The sequence below is a fragment of the Crinia signifera genome, chromosome 11 (genome assembly GCF_055691185.1).
Source record: "Crinia signifera chromosome 11, ASM5569118v1, whole genome shotgun sequence".
Lineage (NCBI taxonomy): Eukaryota > Metazoa > Chordata > Amphibia > Anura > Myobatrachidae > Crinia > Crinia signifera.
The window spans coordinates 81,467,975-81,495,934 of record NC_139227.1 but is presented as its reverse complement, the minus strand read 5'-3'; the positions used below and the strand labels follow the sequence as shown (position 1 = coordinate 81,495,934).

At 45.3% G+C, this 27,960-nt stretch overlaps 1 protein-coding gene across 2 annotated transcripts in view; it reads right to left on the bottom strand.

Annotated features, from left to right (window-relative positions):
- PNPLA2 (patatin like domain 2, triacylglycerol lipase) overlaps positions 1-10,024 on the bottom strand; it is a 36,165-nt gene extending 26,141 nt beyond the window's left edge. The window contains exons 1-2 of one of the 2 annotated variants that reach the window (XM_083165406.1): positions 9,865-10,024; positions 9,457-9,664 (exon numbers count right to left, since the gene is read on the bottom strand). In XM_083165406.1, the coding sequence (XP_083021532.1) occupies positions 9,457-9,643 (187 nt within the window). In that variant the 5' untranslated portion in view covers positions 9,644-9,664; positions 9,865-10,024. The remainder of the gene's footprint in view (positions 1-9,456; positions 9,665-9,864) is intronic. The other variant, XM_083165407.1, reaches the window with a different exon arrangement.
- Between the last annotated feature and the right edge of the window lie 17,936 nt (positions 10,025-27,960).

Sequence of the window (27,960 nt, the reverse complement as noted above, 5' to 3'; positions counted from 1 at the left end):
ACGGAGCCTCTCTGCGCTCGGCACACTATTTTATTCTCCCACCATGCCCTAGTAGATGGTAGGGCATGAAATACCGCCTGTCGGCACATGTCAGTTCAAAGAACAGTGAAAAAACCCATGTCGACCTCGCACCTGTCGACCGAAAGTCATGTAGACTGTTTCACTTGTACATTCTATGTCGGGATTTTGAATGTCGGGATTTTGACCCTGTCGGGATTTTGTCCTTGTCGGGATTTTGTCTGCATCCCGGTTGCTTATACAGCTAAAGGAACTGCTCTGTACTTATAAAATAGCAGCTTTTGGACACTACACCAAATAGCAGCAGTGATTTGCTTTGTTATTCCGGGACAGTTCAGACAAAGGGATTAATCAATGCTCTTGTCTGTACTTGCTGCTTTCTATCTTTGATATGCCCCTGCAGCCATTTGTGTACCCAGCAAAAAATACATTGGCATCTGCTTTACCTGCCAAATCGGCCACATGTCCGGTGACGGATAATGTTTCCGCATACGTCTATGGGGGCAGCCGCTGACAGGGAATGACATTTGGGTACAGCTCTAACGGAGGAACAACGCAGACGTCTTTGACGTAAGACATATTTGGAAAATACTTTGCCGGGGTAGAAGGGCTTGTGATTTAGTACTGAGGAATGAATGACGAGCACACTTGTAGACAAGTGGGGTATCTGGTAACGCCTACATTTGTGCCTCTACACTTCCTGACGCGTGTTTGTTTATATGTGATTTTTGGTTTAAGTTAATTAAATATTTTCTTCAATTCCACCAATACCAATTTGTTGTCACTTTACAGCAACCGGTATTATGGTAATGCTGACAACATGCTCACATTAATACAAAAAGGTTTCCTAGGATTTTATAAAAAAAAAAAAAACAAGTAGAGATTAATGAATGGGGATGGGTTCAATCAAAGAAAGGAGGGGGAAGGGAATCAGCAAACATTGGTATATTAATGAATTCACTCAAATTAACATGTTCATTACTTTCTGTGGTATAGTAAAACAACACAAACACAACGAACATCTGAAAACAACTGGATGAGACAGACAGCCAAGTCTTGCAATATGTGAATACAGCCCAGAGTTGGCTGCAGCTCAGACCACTATAGGCTGTAAACACAATATGGGGAGAGGTTACAGAAGTTTACTGACCGACATTAACCTTGTTCCTCACAGATAAGGTAACAGAAATGTCATAAATCTGCAGGTCTTTCCCATATTGTTACACTGGTGAGTGGGTAAAGAAGCTTCCATTTAAATGGTGTTGGATCTATCTCCCCTGACCTTATAGAAGCTCTTTTAGAAAATAACCAGTAAGACCCAATCAAAAGATTCAGCAGAACAATAAAGACATAACCAAAGGCGATAAGGGGCATTTAGTTTAAATACATACAGAATTACAAAACTCAAATACAAAAAAAGGCTCTTTATAATTGAACACAGACAAAAAAGTTTTCACAGGGAATTAACATGTGTTCGTATTATTTCCTGGTACATATTATGTATATGTCCAACTACATCATTAGCCAATGTATCTTTGTGAATATCAAGTGGTCACCCTAATAAACTGGATATTACAAGGGATTAAGCAACTGTGCATTACATAAATGATTGGATTAAATTGCACGGTTAGGTCGATATCCAATTTGGAGAAAGGACCTTTGATGTCTCAGGTCCCAAACATGGGAGCCCAAATGTAACCTTGCGGGTTCGCTTGACTCGCCACCTGATTACTGAAGGCAGCAGGTGGTGGCGTGGATAGTGACAGTGTGATGCCACTGGCCTTGCTCCCTCTGCCCCTGCCCGTGAAAGGTCCTTTATCTAAATTGGATCCAGCAACTACATATAACCTTGTGGAGGCTGCCATTGTTTGGGTGGTGTTCCTATAATGTACTGTGCCTCAGTGGCAGTCAGTGATAGCTTAGCGTGCACACTGGCTGCTTATGCAATCATATGTATTAATATGTGCCGAAGTTCAGCAAAGCAGGAACAGATTAGAAGAAACACAATCTGTACATTAACTTTACTGTTTATTTCCTTCCTCTATTTGAAACAAAAACAGAAAAAAAAAAATGTTTCTGCAACCAGAGCCAAGCTCTGCCATCAGAGCCATGCGGGCATCTATAAAGGATAACCAAAGCCAAACTTATTATTAGAGAGCAAGGAATAATTAGAGCCAGAACTCTGGGAGGCAATGGGGTCATCTAGCGTTGGGCTCCTGATCTCAAGGGGGCACCTCTCCTCCCCTGCAAGTTTAAATCCATTCATTGAAAGCCATCAATATCCCTTCTGTGGCTATGTTGGTATGTGTGGCGGGTCAACTGGAACAAACTTACGCCACTGATTATGGCATATATATTTACACACTGCACCGGACCAGATGACAGAAAGTACATAAATAGCCTAATACATTATGATACAGGGCTTTCATGAAAAGATTGCCCTGAGATCACACAATGAGGTCGATTCAATACGGTGCACAGTGAATTGCATCGGGAGGGAGCTCCCGCAGCAAATCTAATCAGCACGCTGCCAAGTTGAAGAATTCTCGTGGTACTTGCGGGTGTTAAGTAGCAAGTGCTGGCATTTTCTGACTCGCGTGCCCTGCAGCGATGCGGTTTGCCCTGTTCTAGGGCTTAAAACAGCATTGATGCCCAGGAACGGGTACGAAACAGAAACCGACCAGTCAGCGTTAGCGCACCGATGATTAGAAATGCTGCGGGAGCTCCCTCTGCTATCCACTGCGCACCATATTGAATTGACCCCAATGTGTTTTGTTTTTTTTACAGCACCTGGTGCCACTTTGGTTAAGTATGATGGGGTTATCCATTAGATGTTACAATGCAAAGTCCCTAAAACATACACAATGGTCAATTTGCCATATGCCCTTTAAACTACCACTATTTGAGACCAAAGCACTAAAGGGAACTGATAACAAATGGCATAAGGAACATACAAACTCCACGCAGAAAGGGCAGTTGGTTGAAATGAAACTCATTCCATCAATTACTCCTAGAGGACCGGCACCACAGCCGATATTGTTATCTATATAGTCCGTGGCCACTGGTGAATGAATGTAGCGTACACACTGAACTATAGCGGTAAATCAGTTGGTTTGTATGAAACTTTAGGGATGGTATGATCTTTTCAAGGGATATCCAACACATTGCTTTTCTGGTTTCTTTTTTGTATATCCCCACTTCATATATTGCCTTTTCCTCACTGTGCGGCAATGGGAACTTGATAAATCAACAGTAACAATAATAAAGGGCTGCAAAGTAAAGCATTACAGGTCTCTGCTTATGTATACAATCCCTAGCTACGCTTGTCACCTGCCTTCTAGGAACAGTCAGGTGTTTGGTTACAAGCAGGTGACAGCAAAGATTTGTGCCTGGGCCCACTCAGCACCTGTTCTCTGATATATCCAACACTGCCAGAGACTAAGCATGTCCCAGCAAGTATCATCTCTCCTTACAGCATTATGTATTAGACCATAAGGTGCCAGCAGGATATATACATGTAACAATACTTATTAAAAAATAATAGTAATTAAAAAATATATATAACAATTTTAATGTGGATGTACTCTTACTCATATATGTACTTTACAACACAACTGATCTGAGATTGTTAATCTGTACATTAGTACAAAGTCTGCTAATAGGCGTCCTCAATCGCTTTGTATTGTGTCACATAGCAAAATACAGTGGCAAACAAGATAATCACACAGAATATAGTGATAAGGAGCAGTACATAAACAGGCAAAATATTTCATCACCCAGAAAACCTAAAAATAACAACATGTTGTTCAGTCTAACTGCCTACAGCAACTCAGGGGGTTATTCAGGCCTGATCACATGACTGCTCATTTTCAGGGCACTCCTGCGTTTTCCCTGACAATACCAGAAAATGACCAGTTACCACCTGCAAATGCCATCTTCATTTCAATAAAACTTGCATAAGGCCAGCAGTAAAAATAGCAGGACGGCCTTGCGCAGTCATTCGATTATTGCCTGACCTGTAAATACGAATAAATATTAAATAGAGAAGTTGCCCAAAACAACCAATCAGCTCCTTTATGTTGCAAAGTCTTTGATTGGTTGCTTTGGGCAACTGCTCCATATTATCTCTATCTCAAAGGCTCTACTCTAATGCGCTCAGTTTGTTTCCTAAAGCCGGGTACACACTAGAATAATCTTGGCTCGATATGTTGTTTTCAGCCAAATGTAAACGACATATTGGTCGGTTCGTTCAGTGTGTATGTACAATATGCGTGACCCTGAGGTTGTTGGCGACTTCTTTTGGTCGGCCCTGCTGCAGGCTCAATCAGAAGGCTAGCGATAATATCCTCCATCACTTCCCAGCATTGGCAAGTGTATATGCATGACATAATAAAAAAACAAAAAAAACATTGGGAACCTATTGGAACAGTTGGCAAGACAGAACATTTTTGATGTTTGGTCATAGGATTTGGACACCCAGGTCCAGTAGACTCTGGACCAGTCACACCGTCAGAACAGGAGCATTGCTCCTCCATTTTTAAGAACATGTCAGGTGCTGCCCCTGATCCGCAACCCAAATATCACAGCATGCCAATTAGGCGACAGGGATCTACGAGGAACATTACATGACCCATTCTGAACATGTTCAGAACAGATTCCGAGCAGACCCTCAAACATTGGGTTTGCATACAAGTATGAATTAGGCCCTAGATCTCTGCAAACTGTGATTTTTCTATGCAATATATGGTCTGCTCTCTTATTAGCAGGTCTCTTCCAGTTATTCTGCGACAGGAAGGTAATCTACTGACTGCAGCTGTATTTTTAGAACCCTGGCTCAAAGGTCCCGTTTCTCAATTACAATTTTTTTATAACAGGGGATCTCTGCTGCCAGGTTACAGCCTCAATCACGTGCCCAGGTGCTTTTTTAGTCAATTCATTTTTCTCCCAAATTTCCCACGAAAATGCTGGGTGCACCCAGGAAAATGCTGGGCGTCCTCATGCGAACGGGGCTGCTACCGGCCTTCCATGGGCGGGCAGCTGACGGCACCCGATGTCAGCTGCCTGCCCTGTTCACTAATCTAAGGCACAAGGGAGTGACTTCTAAGATTAGCGAGCCACCCACTCAAGGCTGTGAATGGATGTATATGCAAATCCTTTATTAGCATATACTGCAAGGAAAACTGCTGAATAGTGCGGGCGGGGGGGAGGTTGGGTGCTGGTGGGGGACAGCCGCTCAGGGCTACGATGCTCACAAAGCAGCGAACTAGTGCTGCTTTGCAAGCACACCAGAATGGTGGCCTTTATCTTTACGAATCATGATACAAGTTCTCTACTATAAATAAACTTTGATCTCTCGCTGCAATTACTTCTTCAGATTTTATGTTTAGCCCTGTGATCAAATATCATTGATAAAACATTGGGAAGTTGTTCGCTATTTTTCCCCTAATGTTTTACATCGGGTTATCTTATTAGATCGCTCGATAAAAACACAGTTTACGTTTTTGGCAGCAGCTGCCACGTTTTTCTGAAAACAGGGCAGCTCTCAGGGGCTCTGCTTCACCTGCCAGAGGCAGGCAAAACAAAATCCCCAATAAGCTGCCCCGCCAACTTATCAGGGCTAATAAGATAGCCCCCGGTGAGACTATTACCTGCCGTTGCTATAGGATAGTGCCCTTAATGGGTCTTTATTAAACAGCAGTAGATTTGAAGAGCACATGACTTTATCAACTATACAGTACATTTTTATAGAACCAACAAACAGTGTAATGCTATGCAGTGTATACGTATAAACAGAGGCAGGCAGTAACACTTAAGGTCTGAACAAAACTCAAAATATATCTACATGTGATGGTGGGAATTTATTATAGATAAACACACTGACCAATCATCTCTTCCCATTTTTTCATATATATTTTTTTTAAACACAGCCTGTAAAAGGAGTTAAAAGCTGATTGGTTAGTGCTTTATCTCGCTCCGCGCATAAATAAATACCCCCATAAGGGTTTTATTTAGTCCTTGAGTGCACTTCCTCCCTCCGAGAGTATTGTGTCTATCTATCTATCTATCTATCTGGCAAGATGTCTCCACATATGGGGGCACTGAAACCACTAGAACACATAAAAGAAGGGAGGCCGAGCGCAGATCTCTTTTTCAACTTCAATATGCTGCTGTCTTAAAGGGATAACAGAACTATGCAACATGCAAAAGTTAAAGCAGCGATGTTAAAATTGATTCAAATTGAATGTATTTGATTAAAATTACACAAACACAATATAAACAGCAGGCAAAAATAACCATAAAATATTAGATCATAACAACTGCGGCTTAATCGTACAATTCAGTTACTTATATATTCCTGGTTTAGTGCAAGCAGAAAGTAGCAATGATGTTAGAAGCTTTGATCACAGCTCTCTCACAGATGGATTTTGTTAGTAGCAGAGTTTATAAAAGCAGAAAAAGTCAAATAAATTAAAGATTAAAGAACCGCTCTATCACAGCTGGTAGGATTAATAAATAGCAGAAACCAAGTTCACAGCTCTCAGCTGCATAGCAGATTTGAAGCATAGGTTATGCAGGGCATTTAGGGGTGTATTCAATCCTGGCCCGTTTTCGCCCAGCTCGACAGGCGGAATTCAATGTTCCAACTGTGGAGTGTGGAAAAGGGGGCGTGTCGGCAAAACATGTCCGTGGATTTGACAATCCACGCTCGTTTCCGACAAAACACATCCGACGGTTTAAATTCGGATCTGTTTTGTCAAACTCAAGTCTTCAATGCTGTCAGAACGGCAGCATTGAATATGAGACGGCTGCCATTTCCCCTGTCAGAAATAGCCCCCGGATTGAATTGAATACCCCCCTTGGTGCCCATCCATAGTTAGATATAAAGCAAAAATAAAGCTTTAAAATTAAATACTTTTATCGCTTATAAAATGCCCCTACATCGCTCCCTGCGTAGGGGCCATAGCGATGTGACCCCTACACACAGAGTTTGTATCCTTCATTTATTTGATCACTGAGATGACCGAACAACAACATAAACCGCAATAACTCATCAACAATAAAAACAATGTCTAAATTCTAAAAACCCATGTTTACAATGAAATAAACGAATACCCAGCCCATAGTCATGTGCAAGAAAATGGCTGAGACAAAAGTAATCATAGATTTGTGATTCAGGCTACATTAAAAATCAGTACGCAGCAACAGTACACACAGACAGGAATATACAGCCTCCCATATGCATGCTAGGCATGTAGCCTGTATATAGATCTGCTTAGTCACCATACTCTAAGGTCACCAACAGGCTGATGTTTTGTCTGTGATAAAAACACAGAGTCTAGTAAACAAGTGAATACTGTATACTGTGTAATGTACTGTATGAAGCATGATGAGGTTATTAGCCCACCAGGCACAACGCATTGTGACAACAGGAGAACTAGAACGCTAAATACAGTTTGTGCAAAGAGATGGACTTAGGATTATAAAAGCAAATGGGTTGCAAACTGTTTAGATACCTGTAATGCCCCATGGAACCATTAGATCAGCATTGTTCTAATCTAAACTATTACTTAGTAACCAACTTATTTTATCATAGAAGTATTTCTACAGTATGGCCCTTATTTTGGTTCACTCGCAAAGGCAAATTCCATGTGCACTGCAGGTGGGGCAGATGTAACTTGTGCAGAGAGAATTAGATTTGGGTGGGGTTTTACTTCAAAGTGAAATCTGTATTGCAGTGTAAAAATAAAGCAGTCAGTATTTTCCCTGCACAGAAACAAAATAACTCACCCAAATCTAACAATCTCTGCACCGGTTACATCTGCCTCACCTGCAGTGCACATGGTTTTGTCCATTTGAGAAGGAATTTGCCTTTGCGAGTGAACCAGAATGATGGTCTATGTCTGAAGAGAATTTTGTGAGACAATAAGTTGCTTCTTTGCTTACTGTTGGCTATGGGATATGACCTTACTGTATCAATATGTGTGCGTTTAGTTTTTTTTTACATTCGTTTATTGAAATGTGATACATAAGCAGGTGTTTATTTCTTTAATTCATAAGGAATCAAATCATAAGCAGTAGGTGCTATAAATAAGTGATTTATTGTGTTGGGAAAACTGAGTAAACAGAAACATGTATTACGTGTAACATATGCATCATCTGTGTAATAGGTTGAATCATTACATCAAAATATGCACAAAACCAGCTAATGGTTTCTCCTCCACATTATAAATAACATAAGGGAAAAGAGAGAGGACAGAGAGAGACAAGGGTTATGGGGACAAAGGAGATAGAAAAAAGGCGAGATAAAGAGGAGGCAAAGAAGGGTAAAATAGTGACTAGTATATAGAGGGAGATGCTGGGAGAGCACTACAACGATGTGCAACTCAGCCAACAGCACAACTGATATAATGATAGTGACTAGTATATAGAGGGAGATGCTGGGAGAGCACTACAACGATGTGTAACTCAGCCAACAGCACAACTGATATAATGATAGTGACTAGTATATAGAGGGAGATGCTGGGAGAGCACTACAACGATGTGTAACTCAGCCAACAGCACAACTGATATAATGATATATTACTGATACATCACATAAAAGCATTTAGGATAAAGGTTGTCGTTGCCAGGATTGTCCCAATGGGCATGCAGCATGTGTGCTGGGACAACCCAACAAATTAACCTGCAAGAGTGTGGGTACACAGTAGATGGCATGCCAGGATAGGTTTCCCATCCATGCCAGAATATGATGTCAGACAACATAGTTGGCAAGATGCTCTATAGCAGAAATGCGGTAAAGCCTCGTTCTGTGGTTTTTACTGCATTTCTGCTGTATGCACTAAAGCCCGTACATCGGGGCTTTGTTCCCCAGAGTAACAAAGCTACAGAAGCCTATGGGCTTCTCTCCACAGAGCTGGGTGCCCAGTGTGCATCGCAAAGGACATCTCTTATGGGAAGAGCGATCCTGTGCGTTACTAATCACTTATGTTAGTGCATATGCAATTTGTGGTGGGATGCACCCAGCAGAGTTTAGTGCATCCCGCCCAGTGTCTGATATGTACCCAGCATAAGATAGAGATAGAGGAGGGCATCTATGGGGCAACTTCTTCACGGATTGATGCGTCTCCTCTAAAAGAAATATAGAGAGAGCAAAGGCGGGATGAGATTAGATAGATAGATAAAAATACACAAACAATGGGGACAGAAGTGGAGTGAAAGTTTGACAGTGGGGGCAGATCTTGAGAGAGAAGTGAAAGGGAGGGGTGAAAGAGATATAAGGGGGGGGGGGGTAGAGATAGGGAGTAGAGATGTAGGGAAAAAGAGATGTATGGGGGAGATAGGGAGTAGAGATGGGGGGGGGGGGGTTGAAGATGGATAAGTGGGGACGACACAGCCGCAGTGCTGCCGGGTGACAGCCCAGGCAGACAGGTGACTTACCCAGGCAGGCGCCGCTGACTAGCGCTGTGGCAGTGAGGGCACCGGCAGAGGCCCCATAGATGTTCCTGGCATTCTCCACCAGGAAGGGTGCGTGTTCCTTCAGGCAGCTGGCGACCCCGATATGGTATATTCCCAGGAAGCCGCAGCCAGCAAAGGAGATGTTCCAGGAGGAGTCCAGGGGGAACATGTCCGAAAGTCCGAGCCCGTGCTGCGGAAGAAGAGGTCACATGTCACTCACACTGCCCCCAGTGCCACCATGCCCTCTCACCCTCTCTGCGCAGTAACCCTGCCCCATGCCCACTCACATCAGCAGTCAGGCAACCCTATCACTAGCAGCGCCCATACAAAGCCACGCTGCACCTGCTGCCCCCCATAGGCCGGGCAGCGTAGCGCCGCTGTCACGCATACCTGCTACCTGTAGGCTCAGTGTCACTCAGTCAGCTTCGTCTGGTGCCTCTCACCCCGTCCCGGCCCATATAACCTCATTCTCCTTCCAATTCCTGGTATTGTATTCTGGGCGTCCCTCGCAGCCCGCCTCCCGCCGTCACACAGCGCCACCAATCCGAGCTATGCTGCATGCAGCGGTGTCACAGGCGATAAACAGCCCGCGCACCAATAGCGGCCCGGGCACGGGAAACACCCAGATATGTGGGCGGGGCTGAGCCTGGGGCAGCTCCCATCAGTGACAGCTCTCCCCGGCCGCTGCTGCTGCTGCTGCTGCCCCATGGGGCCCGCGCTGTGTCCTCTGCCCTACAGAGACAGGCTGCTGCTGCTGCTGCTTCCCCGGCCCCACAGGACATCATGATCACCCCTGCCAATGGCACCTCCTGTCGATGGCGGCCGGGTCACTTCTCTGTTATGTTCCTTCAGCTTCCAGGACACATGGTGACGAGATGTGACCGTCAGGCTATGTCTTCTTAGTATAAACAAATACATACGCAAGTGATATATTAAGAATGTTCTTGAGGATGTTGATTATCCACTACATCCCCTCCAACAGGCCAATGCATCAAGCAATGATATCTAAGTGATATTATAATAATAATCACTGTATCCTTTTAGACTTGCTCCAAAGAAAATGATTTTTTTTTCTTGTTACATTATAATACCTTATTTAAAAGGGTACATTTCCTTATCTGGTGGATTCTTCACAAAAATAACAATAAGGTCATCATTATATGGAAGGTATATATATTTAAATATCTATCCATTACTTTTCTTGTTCACCTCACCACCTCTGCTCTTTTGAATTATTTCATGTTCTTCATCATTTAAATTCTTCCCACTTCTCACAGTTAAGTGCACGTAGGATTATACCCTTCTGAATGTTTTGTAAAAGTATATAAAAATTGTATCATGATGCTTTACTGATTGTAATATTTACATTTATAGACCTGTTATTATTCGCCTGATGAAGTCATTTCTGACGAAACGCGTTGGGTTTTCTATGTACTGTTGACATCCGGAAAAAAACCAAAAACATTTTTATTAAAAATACATCTTGTGGATGAACAAAGCCTCTTCCTAATTGAGTTGGAGATTACGGACAACCCCTTTGAAATTGTTATAGGCGCCAAATCACTATTGGGTGGAATGTTTTTGTGTTAATTCCCTAACCCTAAGGGAATTTAGTGATTGGGCTGCCTCCTTTATTTGTGTAAATCTATCAATTAATAACAGCGTGTAGTGGAATTTTGGAATATATATAGAGAGAGAGAGAGAGAGAGAGAGAGAGAGAGAGAGAGAGACTATGTGGCGGCACTCTAAATAATGTACACCAAACGCAGGTTTAAAGACAACATTTCAAGGGCATTTTTTCCCTCGTCATCAGGTGACCTGATGATGAGGGAATAAATACCCTCGAAACGTTGTCTTTAAACCTGCGTTTGGTGTACATTATTTGGAGTGCTGCCACATCGTCTCTATATGGTTGGACCTTCTGTGGGATCCAAAGGAAGGTACCCTTTGAAAAATATCGCTACAGGTTGACGGAAGTGCTGCTCTCCTGTCTATTATATATATATATGGAAAAAGGGGTACTGTTTTTGCGCTTCCACCTGTATGGGGTTTAGAGTAGACCTTTCCACGGCAAGTTGCAGTGTCTTTCTAGACCAGTTCTTTTTCAAATGTCAATAAAAACTTCCGTATCACGGATGGCTGCTTAGTTCTCCTGCCGAAACGTATGTTGTGACGCCTCAGGTATATTCACTAGGAAGAAGGGGGTGAGAAAATAGCGTTCTATGGTGTAGTAATTTTTAAACCACACTTTGGGTTAAATGATCTTGTGGGTACCGTGTATAAATAAATATTGTGCTCATCAAGTTGTAATCTTTGTCTTGTGGTTTTACCAGGATACTGCCCGGATTGTGCAATTTGGACTCCTCACGGATGTCTCCCACAAGTTTCAGAGTTTGTGCAAATTCGGGGGCATATGCCCAATAGTGTATTATGACAAGGAAAAGAAAATTCCAATTAGAATAAAAATGGAGTTTATTCAAGTGCATAAAGTAAAATAAAAAAAAATAAAAAAAGGAATGCTTACATGAATAAAATAGTGCTCGAGTGAGAAACGGCTGCTCTCAACACGTTTCAACACCGGATCTTTTGCCACACTGGGTGGATACCCAACTTCAAACAGGAGTGCCATCCCAAGGATTCATGTATATATATATATATATATATATATCGAACGTGGGGGGAGTGTGGTCCTTTTTCTGCGCTGGTGTGTGAGCTGCACTTCTACAGTGCCTAGCTGTTAATGTAGGTACCCGGTGGGAAAGATGGAAAGAAGGGAAAATAGAGGTGCGCTCTGTGTATTTCACCACTTTTGTATATTAATAATCATACAGTAGTACATAGAATTTGTGTTTATTTTGTTTTATTTTTTACAAAGACAAAATTCAATAAAAACGAATTAGTACAAGGTTCAATGGGTGGTCCCACATTCAGACACAATTCGTTCAAGTGAATATCAATAGATCCGACTTCTAAGAGCAAACTTCTTTAGATAAGAAAACCCACGCGTTTCGTCCGTTAGGACTTCATCAGGGGTAGATAAGGATCTGAGTTATGAAAAAGATATGCCGTGAGTGATATAATTTAACTTCTTGGTTTATACATATAAACGCTTTAGTGCTTCTTAAGTCCCTTGGAAGAATTATAATCTACCAATAAGGGACATATATAATATCTATATCCATCTATGTTTATTAAAATTTGTTAATTTAGTGAGTACAGAGACCCTGCAATTTGTATATAGCTATAGATTGATTGAGTGATTGCAGGGGCTGTGCACTCACTAAATTAACTTATTTTAATAAATAGTGGAAATTAAGTTCATGTATTGATCAAGAGAAAATAAGGACCTGCGTTATAGTAAACCAATATAGTTTTTGGTCTTTTAAATATAAAGGTGTGGCCAGACTTGGTTATAGATGACACATTTCGGTACTTATATGTAATTTGGGCGCCCCCTAAGCTATTTGGATAGTGACGGGTATGAGATAGTGGGGGTATGAGTGTACTAACTATAGTGGGCGCGTAACTAACATATAAGTACCTAATTCTGGCAGCTTGCCAGCTGCTTAGTTGTTTAGTTTCAGGGAGGCAGCGCGTGCCACCTTTCTTCTGTCATGTACGTTATCAGCGTGCTACGCTGACTCCTCCAAGGCAGCCCAGCGCTGCTACTCCTAACCTGTGAAGTGAGCGCCTCTCACACAGCGCTTGTGCCCGCATGATATCCTCTCTCTGTGGAGAGGGCATCATGAGGGCGCCGGCGGAGAGGCGTTCCATCTTTGTGATACATAGGAGCGTCTCAGATGCTCATACGTAGGAATACAATGATACCCTCCTGCCTCTGACCTCTGAGTAGCTATTGCTCAGATGTATGATGTGGCAGGTTTGAATGTGTTCCTGAAACACCGCCACCATCCACGCCATCCCGAAGCTTAGCGAGCAGTGGCATTACGCATCCTACCGACCTTTTCATACCCCACCATCCACGTCGGCGTGGAGTTGATTTTATATAGTGTGGCGAGAGCAGCGAGCCCTGAGAGGGGACGTGCATACGAGGACGCAGCTTCGGGCTCGGTGGCTCGATGCACTCGCCACACTTTATAAAATTAACTCCATGCCCACGTGGATAAGGGGGGTATGACGTGGATAGCGGGGATATCATTGTGTTAGTGTTTGTAGTGTGTGTGTGTGTGTGTGTGTAGTGCATTATACTCAACGATGTCCCAGGGGCCTCCTGCACTCGGCTCCCCGCTCCGTCACATCCTCCATGAAGTCCCCGGCGGCAGCAATGTACACAATTAGCGTAGTGTCGCTGGGGGAGCAGGGAAACCATGTGATGCTCCCCCAGCGGCAGTACGCTGTGCTGAATGATGTACATTGCTGCCGCCCAGCCAGGATGCTTGTGTGTCCCCCCCCCCCGCAGCACCGGCGGTATACCCCCTCCGCCCGGCCGCCGACCCTGCCGGTGAAGCCCCCTGACACCCGCCCTTCAGCAGGTCGGACAAGCCCTGACGCCCGCCCTAAGTTAAGGTCCATACAAACTGGGCGACTATGCCCAGTGTGTATGGACAGCGATGATGTCAATCATTGCTTCGGGGAAAGCCGCTCAGTGCATACACACTGAGCGGCTTTCCCCCTGCCCGGCGCAGATGGAGGGGGGAAGAAGGCATTGCATAGCGCAGAGCTATGCAAAGCCGTCCTCAACGCCGCTCATCTTCTGGTATAGCCAGCAGATGAACGGCTTTCCTGTCGATGATGCGGGAGCGCGCAGCAGCGCTCACCGCCCATCGCTGGTGGCTTTGAGCTGAAAGCCGCTCAACCAGGCTGTTTTGAGCGGCATTCAGCTCAAAGTCGCCAAGTGTGTATGGGCCTTAAGTGTAACTGCACAGCCACATATTAGCAGGGCGCACGGCTAGGCTATGCTGACAATGTAGCCTAAGGTACGTTGTCAGCATAGCGTAGCCAGGCACCCTGCTAATATATAAGTACCATACTGCTGTACCTGTGCTCTGTTTTAGTTTTTAATTTACTGTTATGCAGAGTTCTGTGTACCAGGCCATAGTTTTCTACCCTCCTGCATTCTGCAGGAGACTCCCTGAAATAGCAGCAATCTCCCTCTCTCCCTGATTAGTCTAGCAATCTCCCTCATTTCACCTAGCCCACATTATGTAGCTGTTACATTTTTGGGAAAAAAATTTATGAGAGATAGATACATTTACATCAGGGGTGGCCAAACCGGTCCTCAAGATCTACCAACGGTCCACGTTTTCCAGATCACCTACCTGGTGCACAGCTGTGGTCATTACTAACTGTCACATTTTCAAACATGCTGCATCATTTCTAATATAGATCCACAGGTTTCCTGAAAAACAAAAACTCTTGGTAGATCTTGAGGACAGGTTTGGCCACCCCTGATTTACATGGAATCATCAGTGTCATTTCCCAGCAATGAACCCTCCGGCTACATGCATTTATTGTGCCATTTATATGATACCTTTTGTGTAAGACATAATAGATGAACAATCCCTGACACGTATCAGTGACTTTTCTTTACCAAGTACAGTGGCTCTTATTAACTGCTTTGGGGCTCATCTACAATCTACTATCTATAAGTCATTTGAAAAGATTCCTCTAAAGGTGCGTACACACAGGGGCGATTTTCTGCAAAATCGCGGGACCATATTGCCTGCAATGGGAGTGTATATATATATATATATATATATATATATATATATATATATATTTCGAAAGTGGGGGGAGTGTGGTCCTTTTTCTGCGCTGGTGTGTGAGCTGCACTTCTACAGTGCCTAGCTGTTAATGTAGGTACCCGGTGGGAAAGATGGAAAGAAGAGAAAATAGAGGTGCGCTCTGTGTATTTCACCACTTTTGTATATTAATAATCATACAGTAGTACATAGAATTTGTGTTTATTCTGTTTTATTTTTTACAAAGACAAAATTCAATAAAAACAAATTAGTACAAGGTTCAATGGGTGGTCCCACATTCAGACACAATTCGTTCAAGTGAATATCAATAGATCCGACTTCTAAGAGCAAACTTCTTTAGATAAGAAACCCCACGCGTTTTGTCCGTTAGGACTTCATCAGGGGTAGATAAGGATCTGAGTGGTGAAAAAGATATGCCGTGAGTGATATAATTTAACTTCTTGGTTTATACATATAAACGCTTTAGTGCTTCTTAAGTCCCTTGGAAGAATTATAATCCACCAATAAGGGACATATATAATATCTATATCCATCTATGTTTATTAAAATTTGTTAATTTAGTGAGTACAGAGCCCCTGCAATTTGTATATAGCTATAGATTGATTGATTGATTGATGGATTGCAGGGGCTGTGCACTCACTAAATTAACTTATTTTAATAAATGGTGGAAATTTAGTTCATGTATTGATCAAGAGAAAATAAGGACCTGCGTTATAGTAAGCCAATATAGTTTTTGGTCTTTTAAATATAAAGGTGTGGCCAGACTTGGTTATAGATGACACATTTCGGTACTTATATGTAATTTGGGCGCCCACTAAGCTATTTGGATAGTGACTGGTATGAGATAGGGGGGTATGAGTGTACTAACTATAGTGGGCGCGTAACTAACATATAAGTACCTAATTCTGGCAGCTTGCCAGCTGCTTAGTTGTTTAGTTTCATGGAGGCAGCGCGTGCCACCTTACTTCTGTAATGTACGTTATCAGCGTGCTACGCTGACTCCTCCAAGGCAGCCCAGCGCTGCTACTCCTAACCTGTGAAGTGAGCGCCTCTCACACAGCGCTTGTGCCCGCATGATATCCTCTCTCTGTGGAGAGGGCATCATGAGGGCGCCGGCGGAGAGGCGCTCCATCTTTGTGATACATAGGAGCGTCTCAGACGCTCATACGTAGGAATACAATGATACCCTCCTGCCTCTGACCTCTGAGTAGCTATTGCTCAGATGTATGATGTGGCAGGTTTGAATGTGTTCCTGAAACACCGCCACCATCCACGCCATCCCGAAGCTTTTCATACCCCACGTCAGTGTGGAGTAGTTTTTATATAGTGTGGCGAGCGCAGCGAGCCCTGCGAGGGGACGCGGATACAAGGACGCAGCTTCAGGCTCGGTAGCTCGCTGCGCTCGCCACTCTTTATAAAATTAACTCCACGCCCATTGTGTTAGTGTGTGTAGTGTGTGTGTGTGTAGTGTGTGTGTGTGTGTGTGTGTGTGGTGCATTATACTCAACGATGTCCCCGGCGCCTCCGGCACTCGGCTCCCTGCAGTTGCGTCCTCCATGACAGTCCCTGGCAGCGGCAATGTACGCAATTTGCGTAGTGTCACTGGGGGAGCATTGCTGCCGCACAGCCAGGACGTGTGAGTTCTTCCTACCCCAAGGGCTGTACAAATTCACTGAACCTGAAGAATACTACATTTGATTTTATGCAAACCCATCTTTTTGCCTTAAAAGACCACACCCATTCCGAGACGGTTCAAACTTTTCATGGTGGACAGTACTACTTTAATCTGAGAAACTTTTTTACCATCACTGGCAACTTCCATTTAAATCTCCATTAAGCTATACAGCCCCACCCACAAACTGTGTAGGAGATCTCTCAAATTCATCTCTTTGCCTTAAAAGACCGCACCCATTCTGAGACAGTTCAAGCCTTTCACGGCGGACAATACTACTCTTACCTGAGAGACTTTTTTTTTTACCACTATTGGCAACCTCTATTAAAGTCTATTAAATTATACAGTCCCACCCTCAAACGGTGTAGGAGATTTCTCCTCATTTGGATTGATACATTTGCCCCTGATGAAGTCCTAAGGGACGAAAAGCGTTGGGCCGTGGATCTACAATTTATGTGGCATATTTCTGAAAACTTGAACACCTGAAATCTTTTTGAACCACCAATAAACGTTTATCTGTTTTTATGACAACTACTGTTTATTCATTGTATGTTTAGCCACAAAGTGGTACATTTAGCGCACCCCTATTCCCTTTTCTATCTCTTCTCTCACTGTACCTTCACTGACAGCAGGGTACTATAGAGGTGCTGCTCCTTTCAGCGCATTATTGGGGCCACTATCTCTTCTTAATATATATATATATATATATATATATATATACATACACATACATACATACATACATACATACATACATAGCGGGTGCACATATACATACATGTATACATACATATGGGGGGGGGGGAGCCAAAAATGTTGTGCCTAGGGGCGGCCTGACACATAAATTCGCCCCTGCTAAGGTACGTTGTCAGCATAGCGTAGCCAGGCGCCCTGCTAATACATAAGTACCGTACTGCTGTACCTGTGCTCTGTTTTAGTTTTTCATTTACTGTTATGCAGAGTTCTGTGTACCGGGCCATAGTTTTCTACCCTCCTGCATTCTGCAGGAGACTCCCTGAAATAGCAGCAATCTCCCTCTCTCCCTGATTAGTCTAGCAATCTCCCTCATTTCACCTAGCCCACATTGGGCCTTATTCTGGTTGGAGCGTCCGGGCCGTACGCGTACGTCCCGGGTTTTTTTACGATCTGCGCATGTGCAGATACGCTAATGCGCCGGCGCGAACACTCCACACCGCTTACGGCCGGTGTCTCAACGTGCGAAAAAACCTGTACGCGAGCGTACGGGTAATGGGGCGGCATAGGGGCGTGTTGATGGGAGCGGCCGAAATAATGAGGGAAAATGGGCGTAAATATGGGCGTACACGGGGGTGTGCACCAAAAATGAGCGGTGCTACTACCGCACGATCGACTAAGGCACCGTTCGTTTCGGACACCAAACAGGCGGCCGCCAACCGCCAGCTAAAACCACCCCTACAGATACCGCATGCCAGCGTGCGCCTGAGTTGGCTAATTAACGCTGATTACTACTCAAACACATACACCTGAATGTAATAAGCAATGCTGCAGTCTATTAACTCCAAACCATGATTTCACTGCCTGCAAGCCACACATGCAGCACGCAAACACATTGGAAGCTTATGTTTCTATACTTCTCCACATTTAAAGGTTTGTTTAATTTAAGGTAAGAATCTTTTTAGGTAGGTATTTGCTAAACAGACACATTCACTACCTGCTTTCATAGACTTTACGCAGTAGCACACTCAATCTACACAAGTCGACATGTGTCAACGTGTTCACTCTAATACTAACATAGGTTTTGTATTTAGGATACATAGGATTGATGTAAAAGTAACAGCAATATGGGGACACATAGATAGTGATTAAAATGCCACATTAGAACATAACAAATATACATGTAATGAGGGTTCAAATGTAGTTTTATTAGGTCTTTATTAAGGTAGACAATTGAGTTAAACGAAAACAATAAGTGAATAACAAATAGATTAATTAATCAATTGTCAGATTAGTAGTTGAGAGGCAAGATTTGCAGGTCCATATATGTGAAGGGTATGCCAGCGTGCACGGACGTACGCTCACTCTCACGAGCGTTGACATAAGCTGAGTTTTCCATTGAAAACAATAGGGACCCGTCCGTGCAAACTGGCGTACGCTCAGATCTCCGCAAGAAGTCGGTGGGGAGACGGAGGAAAGACGGCCGTACACGGCGCCGTACGCTCAGTTGTACGCCTGTTGTCGGAGTGCAAGGGCTGGGCTGTCCGCGTACGTTGCCGTACGCTCATTTGTACGCCACTCCCCTTCTACGGTATTTCTGCCCGTACGTAAGCGGCTGATTTGTGGGTGGACTTAACCCCAACAGCCGCGTACGGCTAGCGTGCGGTAATGGCGAACGTACGCACGTTTGGCCGCTCCGAGCAGAATAAGGCCCATTATGTAGCTGTTACATTTTTTGGAAAAAATATATGAGAGATAGATACATTTACATCAGGGGTCCTCGAGATCTACTAACGGTCCACGTTTTCCAGATCACCTACCTGGTGCACAGCTGTGGTCATTATAAATCACATTTTCAAACATGCTGCATCATTTCTAATATAGATCCAAAGGTTTCCTGAAAAACAAGAACTCTTGGTAGATATTGAGGACAGGTTTGGCCACCCCTGATTTACATGGGATAATCAGTGTCATTTCTCAGCAATGAACCCTCCGGCTACATGCATTTATTGTGGCCATTTATATGATACCTTGGGGGAAATTTACCTATATGAAAAACCTAGTTTTTCGTATTGGTATTTCCTCTACGGCTGCATACGACTGTTTAAGTCGTATGCAAAGTCGTGTTCCGGAGGGGAAATTACAAAGCAGTCAGATACGACTGCTTTGTAACCCTCCGATGGTGTAATGATTCGTATTAGCTGGCCATATATACGGCCGCTAATACGAATTTTTCTAGCAGTCTGCACGGATCAGTCAGATCCGTGCAGGCTGCAATGTGTAAAAAAAAAATAGAAAAAAAAATAAATTAAAAAAAAAAACGGCGTGGGGTCCCCCCCACAGCCGTAACCAGCACCAGGCTGAAGGAGCCGGGGCCGGTAATTAAAAATCAGGGAACCCGACACATAGGGGTTCCCCGATTTTTAACAACCAGCCCCAGGCTCCAGGTCCGGGGCTGGTTCCCAAAATACGGGGGACAAAATGACTAGGGGTCCCCCGTATTTTAAGAACCAGCCCCAGGCCAAACCAGCCAGCAGGGTAATGTCACAGCCGGGGGACACTTATAATATAAGGTCCCGCGGCCAAAACATTAACCCTACCGACCAGTCAGCCTGGCCAGGGGCCCTGGGGGAGTGGGGACCCCCTCAATGAAGGGGTCCCCCCCCTCCAGGACTTACCTGACCAGGCTGAAGCCTGGTGCTGTCCCCGATGCCCCTGGGCGGTGGGCATCGGGCTGATTATGGTGTAAAAAAAAAAGATTAAACTATTGTTTTTTACTGTGGCACTACAAGTGCCAGCAAGCCTCCCCAGCAAGCTGGGACTTGGAGAACCACAAGTCCCAGCCTGCTGGGCATTAAAGGGCCCGCTGGCACTTGTAGTTCCACAGTTAAAAAAATAGTACACAAAACACACTGACACACATTTAAAATAAAACTTTAATACATACAAAGCCCACACATACTAATACTTACCTATCTTCTTCCCGTAGGTAGCCCTGGTCCTGATGTCCTGTGTCGTCTTCGGGATCCATGTGGACGTCCTTCTTCATGTCGACGTCGCTGTCGGCGATGGCGTCCCCGTCCGGATCCCACGAAATCCATGTGGGAACCTATGGAAGGAAACCATACTCACCTGTCCCAGGGCGACGTAGTCCAGGTAAGTGTCTTGGCAAAAAAACAAACCGACACCCCGAAACCAGACCGGACAGAGACCCGCACGGTACTCTGTGTACATCGTGCGGCTCCGCCTCCCGAATGCCGCTATTGGCCGCCTTGCGGCCTAGCGGCCAATCAGGAGCCGCTAGGCCGCAAGGCGGCCAATAGCGGCATTCGGGAGGCGGAGCCGCACGATGTAAACAAACACCATGCGGCTCTCTGTCTGGTCTGGTTTCGGGGTGTCGGTTTGTTTTTTTGCCAAGACCCTTGCCTGGACTACGTCGCGCTGGGACAGGTGAGTATGGTTTCCTTCCACAGCTTCCACATGGATTTCGTCGGATCCGGACGGGGACGCCATCGCCGACAGCGACGTCGACATGAAGAAGGACGTCGACATGGATCCCGAAGACGACACAGGACATCAGGACCAGGGCTACCTACGGGAAGAAGATAGGTTAGTATTAGTATGTGTGGGCTTTGTATGTATTAAAGTTTTATTTTAAATGTGTGTCAGTGTGTTTTGTGTACTATTTTTTTAACTGTGGAACTACAAGTGCCAGCGGGCCCTTTAATGCCCAGCAGGCTGGGACTTGTGGTTCTCCAAGTCCCAGCTTGCTGGCACTTGTAGTGCCACAGTAAAAAACAATAGTTTAATCTTTTTTTTTACACCATAATCAGCCCGATGCCCACCGCCCAGGGGCATCGGGGACAGCACCAGGCTTCAGCCTGGTCAGGTAAGTCCTGGAGGGGGGGGACCCCTTTATTGGGGGGGTCCCCACTCCCCCAGGGCCCCTGGCCAGGCTGAATGGTCGGTAGGGTTAATGTTTCGGCCGCGGGACCTTATATTATAAGTGTCCCCCGGCTGTGACATTACCCTGCTGGCTGGTTTGGCCTGGGGCTGGTTCTTAAAATACGGGGGACCCCTAGTCATTTTGTCCCCCGTATTTTGGGAACCAGCCCCGGACCTGGAGCCTGGGGCTGGTTGTTAAAAATCGGGGAACCCCTATTTGTCGGGTTCCCTGATTTTTAATTACCGGCCCCGGCTCCTTCAGCCTGGTGCTGGTTTCGGCTGTGGGGGGGACCCCACGCCGTTTTTTTTTTAAATTTATTTAATTTTTCTATTTTTTTTACACTGAAGCCTGCACGGATCTGACTGATCCGTGCAGGCTTAAAGCAAATACGACAGGAAAATGGTGTTCTATTTTTCTGTCGTATTTGCGTGGGTGTTTCACACCACTTAGCAGCCGTATTATCAGTACGGCTGCTTAGTACATCAGGAACCACCATTCTTTTGAATGGTGATTTCTGTCGTATCCTATCGATGGTGTAGGACATTCGTATTTGTAAATACAAATACGAATGTTCCATCTTTAGGACTACAAATTGTTGTATTTTTGGGATTGTAAATCCCGAAAATACAAATTCGTAAAAAAAAGGTGTATTTCTCCCTACGAATACACCTTTTTTCTACGAATCCATTTTGGTAAATGTCCCCCCTTGTGTAAGACAGGGCCATTTCTAGACAATTTTGCTCCCAGGGCGAAGAAATAAAAGTGCCCCCCTCCCCCCCGAGGCGTAGGGGCGTGGCTTAATGTTAAAAGGGGTGTGGTCTAGCAGGAACTTTCACCTTACATCTCACTTTTGCAACCTGCATGACCAGACATTGGTTACTGCAGGAATTGTCATTGTCCTTCTGCACATAAGTTGGCGGGCTGAAAATATAAAGGCCCATACAGTGACCTAGTACACCTCACAGATCAAGGCCAATGACAGACTACTTACATCATTATACACTGTTTATCCATGATGCCAATTACACATTACGCCGCACACCATGATGACAATTACATATTACGCCGCATACCATGATGACAATTACATGTTACGCCGCACACCATGATGACAATTACATATTACGCCGCACACCATGATGCCAATTACACATTATGCCGCACATCGTGATGACAATTACATATTAGGCTGCACACCGTGATGACAATTACATATTACGCGCACACTGTGAGGACAATTACATATTACGCTGCACACCGTGATGACAATTACGCATTACGCTGCACACCGTGATGACAATTACTCATTATACCGCACACCATGATGCCCATTAGACCCCACACTGTGATGGCAATTACACAATACTCCCCACACACCGCAATGCCCATTACACATTATGCCCCCACAGGCCGCTGCCGCACAACTGATGCTGATTACTAGTGCCAGATATGCCCCCACAGTGGCAGATGTGCCACACATATATGCCTCCATAGTGCTAGGTATGCCCCCCAGTGCCAGATATGCCCCCACAGTGCCACACATATATACTCTCACAGTGCCACATATATGCCCCCACAATGCCACACATATATACCCCCACAGTGCCACATATATGCCCCCACAGTGCCACATATATGCCCCCACAGTGCCACATATATGCGCAGTGACAGACATGCCCCCACAGTGCCAGACATATATACCCCAACAGTGCCAGAGATATATGCCCCCCCCAGTGCAGGACATATATGCCCCCCAGTGCCACACATATGCCCAGTGAAAAACATGCCCACAGTGCCAGACATATATGCCCCCCCAGTGCCAGACATGCCCCCACAGTGCCACACATATATACCCTAACAGTGCCACATCTGCCCACAGTGCCACATATATACCCCAACAGTGCCACATATATGCCCAGTGACAGACATGCCCCCACAGTGCCACACATAGATACCCCAACAGTGCCACATATGCCCACAGTGCCACATATATGCCCCCACAGTGCCACATATATTCCCAGTGACAGACATGCCCCCACAGTGCCAGACATATATGCACCCCCAGTGCCAGACAAATATGTGCCCCCAGTGCCAGACATATATTATCCCAGCAGCAGCACAACTCACCGTTGTTGCTGCTGCCGGGGAGAGCAGAGTCCAGGTCTCTGGGTCCCCCGCTGCCTCCATCGCCGCTGCTGCTTCCCAGGGGAGGGGAGCACATCACGCCGCGCGTCTCTCCTTCCCCTTCTCTCCTTCTCCCAGACTGTGACTGGGCCGACAGTCAATCATACCTCGCGGGCTGGCTCCTGATTGGCTGCCGGCCTGCGAGCTCTGTCAGTGAGTGACATAGACAGGGAAAGGAGAGACGCGTGATGCGCTCCCCTCCCCTCCGAGCGATATCTGCTGTGGCGGCCAGGGCGGGGGATGGTGAGAAGAGGAGGAAGGGGGAGCTGCCAGGCACCCCTGCTGTTTAAAAGAGGCGGACAAGCCGTGCGGCGCCCGGGCAGCTGCAAGGCTTGTCCGCCTCTAGAAACGGCCCTGGTGTAAGACATAATAGATGAACAATCCCTGACACGTATCAGTGACTTTTCTTTACCAAGTACAGTAGCTCTTATTAACTGCTTTGGGGCTCATCTACAATCTACTATCTATAAGTCATTTAAAAAGATTCCTCTTAGATATACCAGTACACACCCACGCGTCTAGGTCTCTCCATATGTGGAACTAGACTCGCCGTTTGGGTGGAGCATGACCCACCCCTCAATGGGCTGCAGCGCAAAATGTTACTACCAACTATAATCTCCCTGACACTCGTTTTCAAAAGAAGGCAAGTATGGTGTACCCTGTCGGGGTAGGCTTGCTGGGACTTGGAGAACCACAAGTCCCAGCATGCGGGGCATTAAAGGGCTCGCTGGCACTTGTAGTTCAACAGTAGAAAAAATAGTTAACAAAAACACACTGACACACTGTAAAATAAAAGTTTAATACACACATAACACCCACACACTGATACTTACCTACCTTGAGCCCGTAGGTCGGTCCCTGGATCCTGGGTCCGGGCTCCGGGGCTCCAGGGCAGAAGAGTCCGGTTCTGGGGCCTTGGTCCTGGTTCCGGGGCTGGTCCTGGGGTTCCGGGGCTCCTGGGCTGAAGAATCCGGGGTCCAGGATCCGAGGTAGTCCCCAGGGGTACCTAAGGAAGCAAATCCTACTCACCTGGTCCCCGGCGACGACCTCGGCATCCTCTCCGGTGACAGCGCTGCTCCCATCTGGTACCCGGCTCGCAGGACTTTGACAGGCGCAGAGATGTTTCCTTCTCGGCGTCTCTGGACAGAATGATTTCTGGCCAATCAGGAGCCGAGAAAGTCGGCTCCTGATTGGCCAGAAATCATTCTGAATACAGACGCCGAGGAAGGAACATCTCTGCTGGGACTTGTGGTTCTCCAAGTCCTAGCATGCGGGGTAGGCTTGCTGGGACTCATAGTTCGCCAGTAAAAAACAATAGTTTTTATTCTTTTTTTTACACAATCCATCAGCCCGATGCCCACCGCCCAGGGGCATCGGGGACAGCCCCGGACTATCAGCATGGGCTGGTAAGTCCTGGAGGGGGGGACCCCTTCATTGGGGGGGTCCCCACTTCCCCAGGACCCCTGCCCATGCTGACCAGCCAGGGGGTTAATGCTTTGGCCGCGGGAGCTTATATAATAAGTTTCCCCCGGCTGTGGCATTACCCTGCTGGCTGGTTGTGTCTGGTGCTGGTTCTTAAAATACGGGGGACCCCTAGTCATTTTGTCCCCCGTATTTTGGGAACCAGCGCCGGACCTTGAGCCTGGTGCTGGTTTCATGAAATCAAGGGGACCCCGATTTGTCGGGGACCCTGATTTTATGTCACCAGCACCGGCTCAGTGAGTCCGGGGCTGGTTATGCTCGGGCGGGGGACCCCGCACGCGGTTTTTTTTTTTAAACTTTGCGCTTTCCTGCAAACGTGCGATTTTCAGACATGAAAATCGCACATTTTCAGGACTAAAGACAGCGCACCAATTCGCCGCAAATCGCACCTCTTCGCACTTTTCAGCCTCCAAAACGCATCACATTAAATATGCGAATTATGACTGAAAAGTGCGATTTCAAAAAGTGCGATTTGCGGCGATGTGGTGAGCTAAAAAAAGATGCGCATTTAGGTAAAACCATAGAATGTCACCCGCTGCATCATTTCTAATATAGATCCACAGGTTTCCTGAAAAACAAGAACTCTTGGTAGATCTTGAGGACAGGTTTGGCCACCCCTGATTTACATGGAATCATCAGTGTAATTTCCCAGCAATGAACCCTCCGGCTACATGCATTTATTGTGCCATTTATATGATACCTTGTGTAAGACATAATAGATGAACAATCCCTGACACGTATCAGTGACTTTTCTTTACCAAGTACAGTGGCTCTTATTAACTGCTTTGGGGCTCATCTACAATCTACTATCTATAAGTCATTTGAAAAGATTCCTCTTAGATGTACAAGTACACAGCCACGCGTCTAGGTCTCTACATACCTGTATGTGGAACTAGACACGCCGTTTGGGTGGAGCATGACCCGCCCCTCAATGGGGTGCAGCACAAAATGTTACTACCAACTATAATCTCCCTGACACTCGTTTTCAAAAGAAGGCAAGTATGGTGTACCCTGTATTGTTCTAATGTGTGCCATACGGGATGCAGTTAAAATCCCGACGGTCAAAATCCTGATGGTCAATATACAGACAACCATTGACCGACAGTCAAAATCCCAACAAGATAAAAATACAGACAAGGTCAAAATACCTACACATAGAATGTAGACAGGTGAAAAAGTCTACATGACTTTCGGTCGACAGGTCGCGAGGTTGACATGGGTTTTTTCACTGTTTTTTGACCCGACATGTGCCGACAGGTGGTATTTCATGCCCTACCATCCACTAGGGTGTGGTGGGAGAATAAAATAGTGTACCGAGCGCAGCAAGGCACCATGCCCAAAGCATAGCGAGGGGCTGCAGTTGACTTCCAACTGTGTCTATGTTGACTGGGTCGACATTCGGGTAAAAAAAAAACGGTGAAAAAACCCATGTCGACCTCGCGACCTGTCAACCAAAAGTCATGTTGACTTTTTCACCTGTCTACAATCTATATGTCGGTATTTTGACCTTGTCGGGATTTTAAATGTCGATATTTTGACCTTGTCTGTATTTTGAACGTCGGTCAATAGCTGTCGGCATTTTGACCGTCGTGATTTTGATCGTTGGTATTTTATACCGAATCCGTGCCAAACAGATGCAACCCTTCTTATTGTTGCTGGGCATCACCAGCCGCCCATAGCTGGCGGCTGGTGCACACGTGGATGGTGCTGTGAAACACTTGTGGTGCCTTATACATAACACTTATTAATAATAATAATAATAGAAATGGCTTGCATTAATTTGTGAACATATAATGCATTACAGCTATTTGAACTGTGTTTTAGTTTTGTATTTGATCTGTGGTAGCGGGTCAAACCATTCCGTGCTGCCAGTCCTTTAAGTCCAGAGGAAGTTGGCCCATTTTTATCTGAAGCCAATAAACCTACCTGCACATTACGCAACTTGCTCAGAGTGTGGGAAGTCTGCCCAATTAATATCGTTCTTAGAAAATGTTTTCAAGGCAGAAAAGGACATTAATGTCTACTCTGTGGGCATATTAATATATCCAAGCAGATTGTGTTTATGCTGATCATTGTCTTATACAAATGGTAACTGATATAGGGGCTATAATGATAATACATGCCATATGGCTGATCTTTGCACAATAAGCGACACACAGATATTTACGACATGTAGAGCAATCATTGTGTTTGTTCATGTATTCAGTGCATGCTGATCTGGCTAAAACGCTGTCTCATAACACAGTTAACACAATGTTGACCATTGTGCTACATTGATTCTCACCTTGGACTAGTGACTGTATTAGACATTGATAGCTTCAGGTTGAAGGTGAATTTGCTGCAGGGACCGATAGTGTGGCTCTGCGCATGTGTATGCGCCCTTATACACATGTGCAGGGTCCCTGTGGGAACGCCTTCGGCGACTATCACAGGGGCGGGCAGTGGAAAGCCCTGCATTTTATGGTCGTCCCTGAGAAAAGGCTGGGTGTCCCCTCTTCAGCGGACTCAGATGGAAATAATAGTCAGTTTAGGGGAATTGTTTGCATACATCCCCTCGCATGGTACAGATGGGATTGGTGGGGCTCGATAGGTAGCGAACCTGAATCACCCCCAGTGTGTATGCACAAAGGCTCTGTTGCAATTGAGACTGGGCGAAATGTTCTAGGGTGTGAGAATCAGAAAGTGAGAGCTTTTGGGTGAGTATTACCACTTTCATTTACACTGCAAGAGTGCTGTGAGCGTGTCACTGAGGTGTTTATGTACTTAGAAATAGGGGTTTAATATAT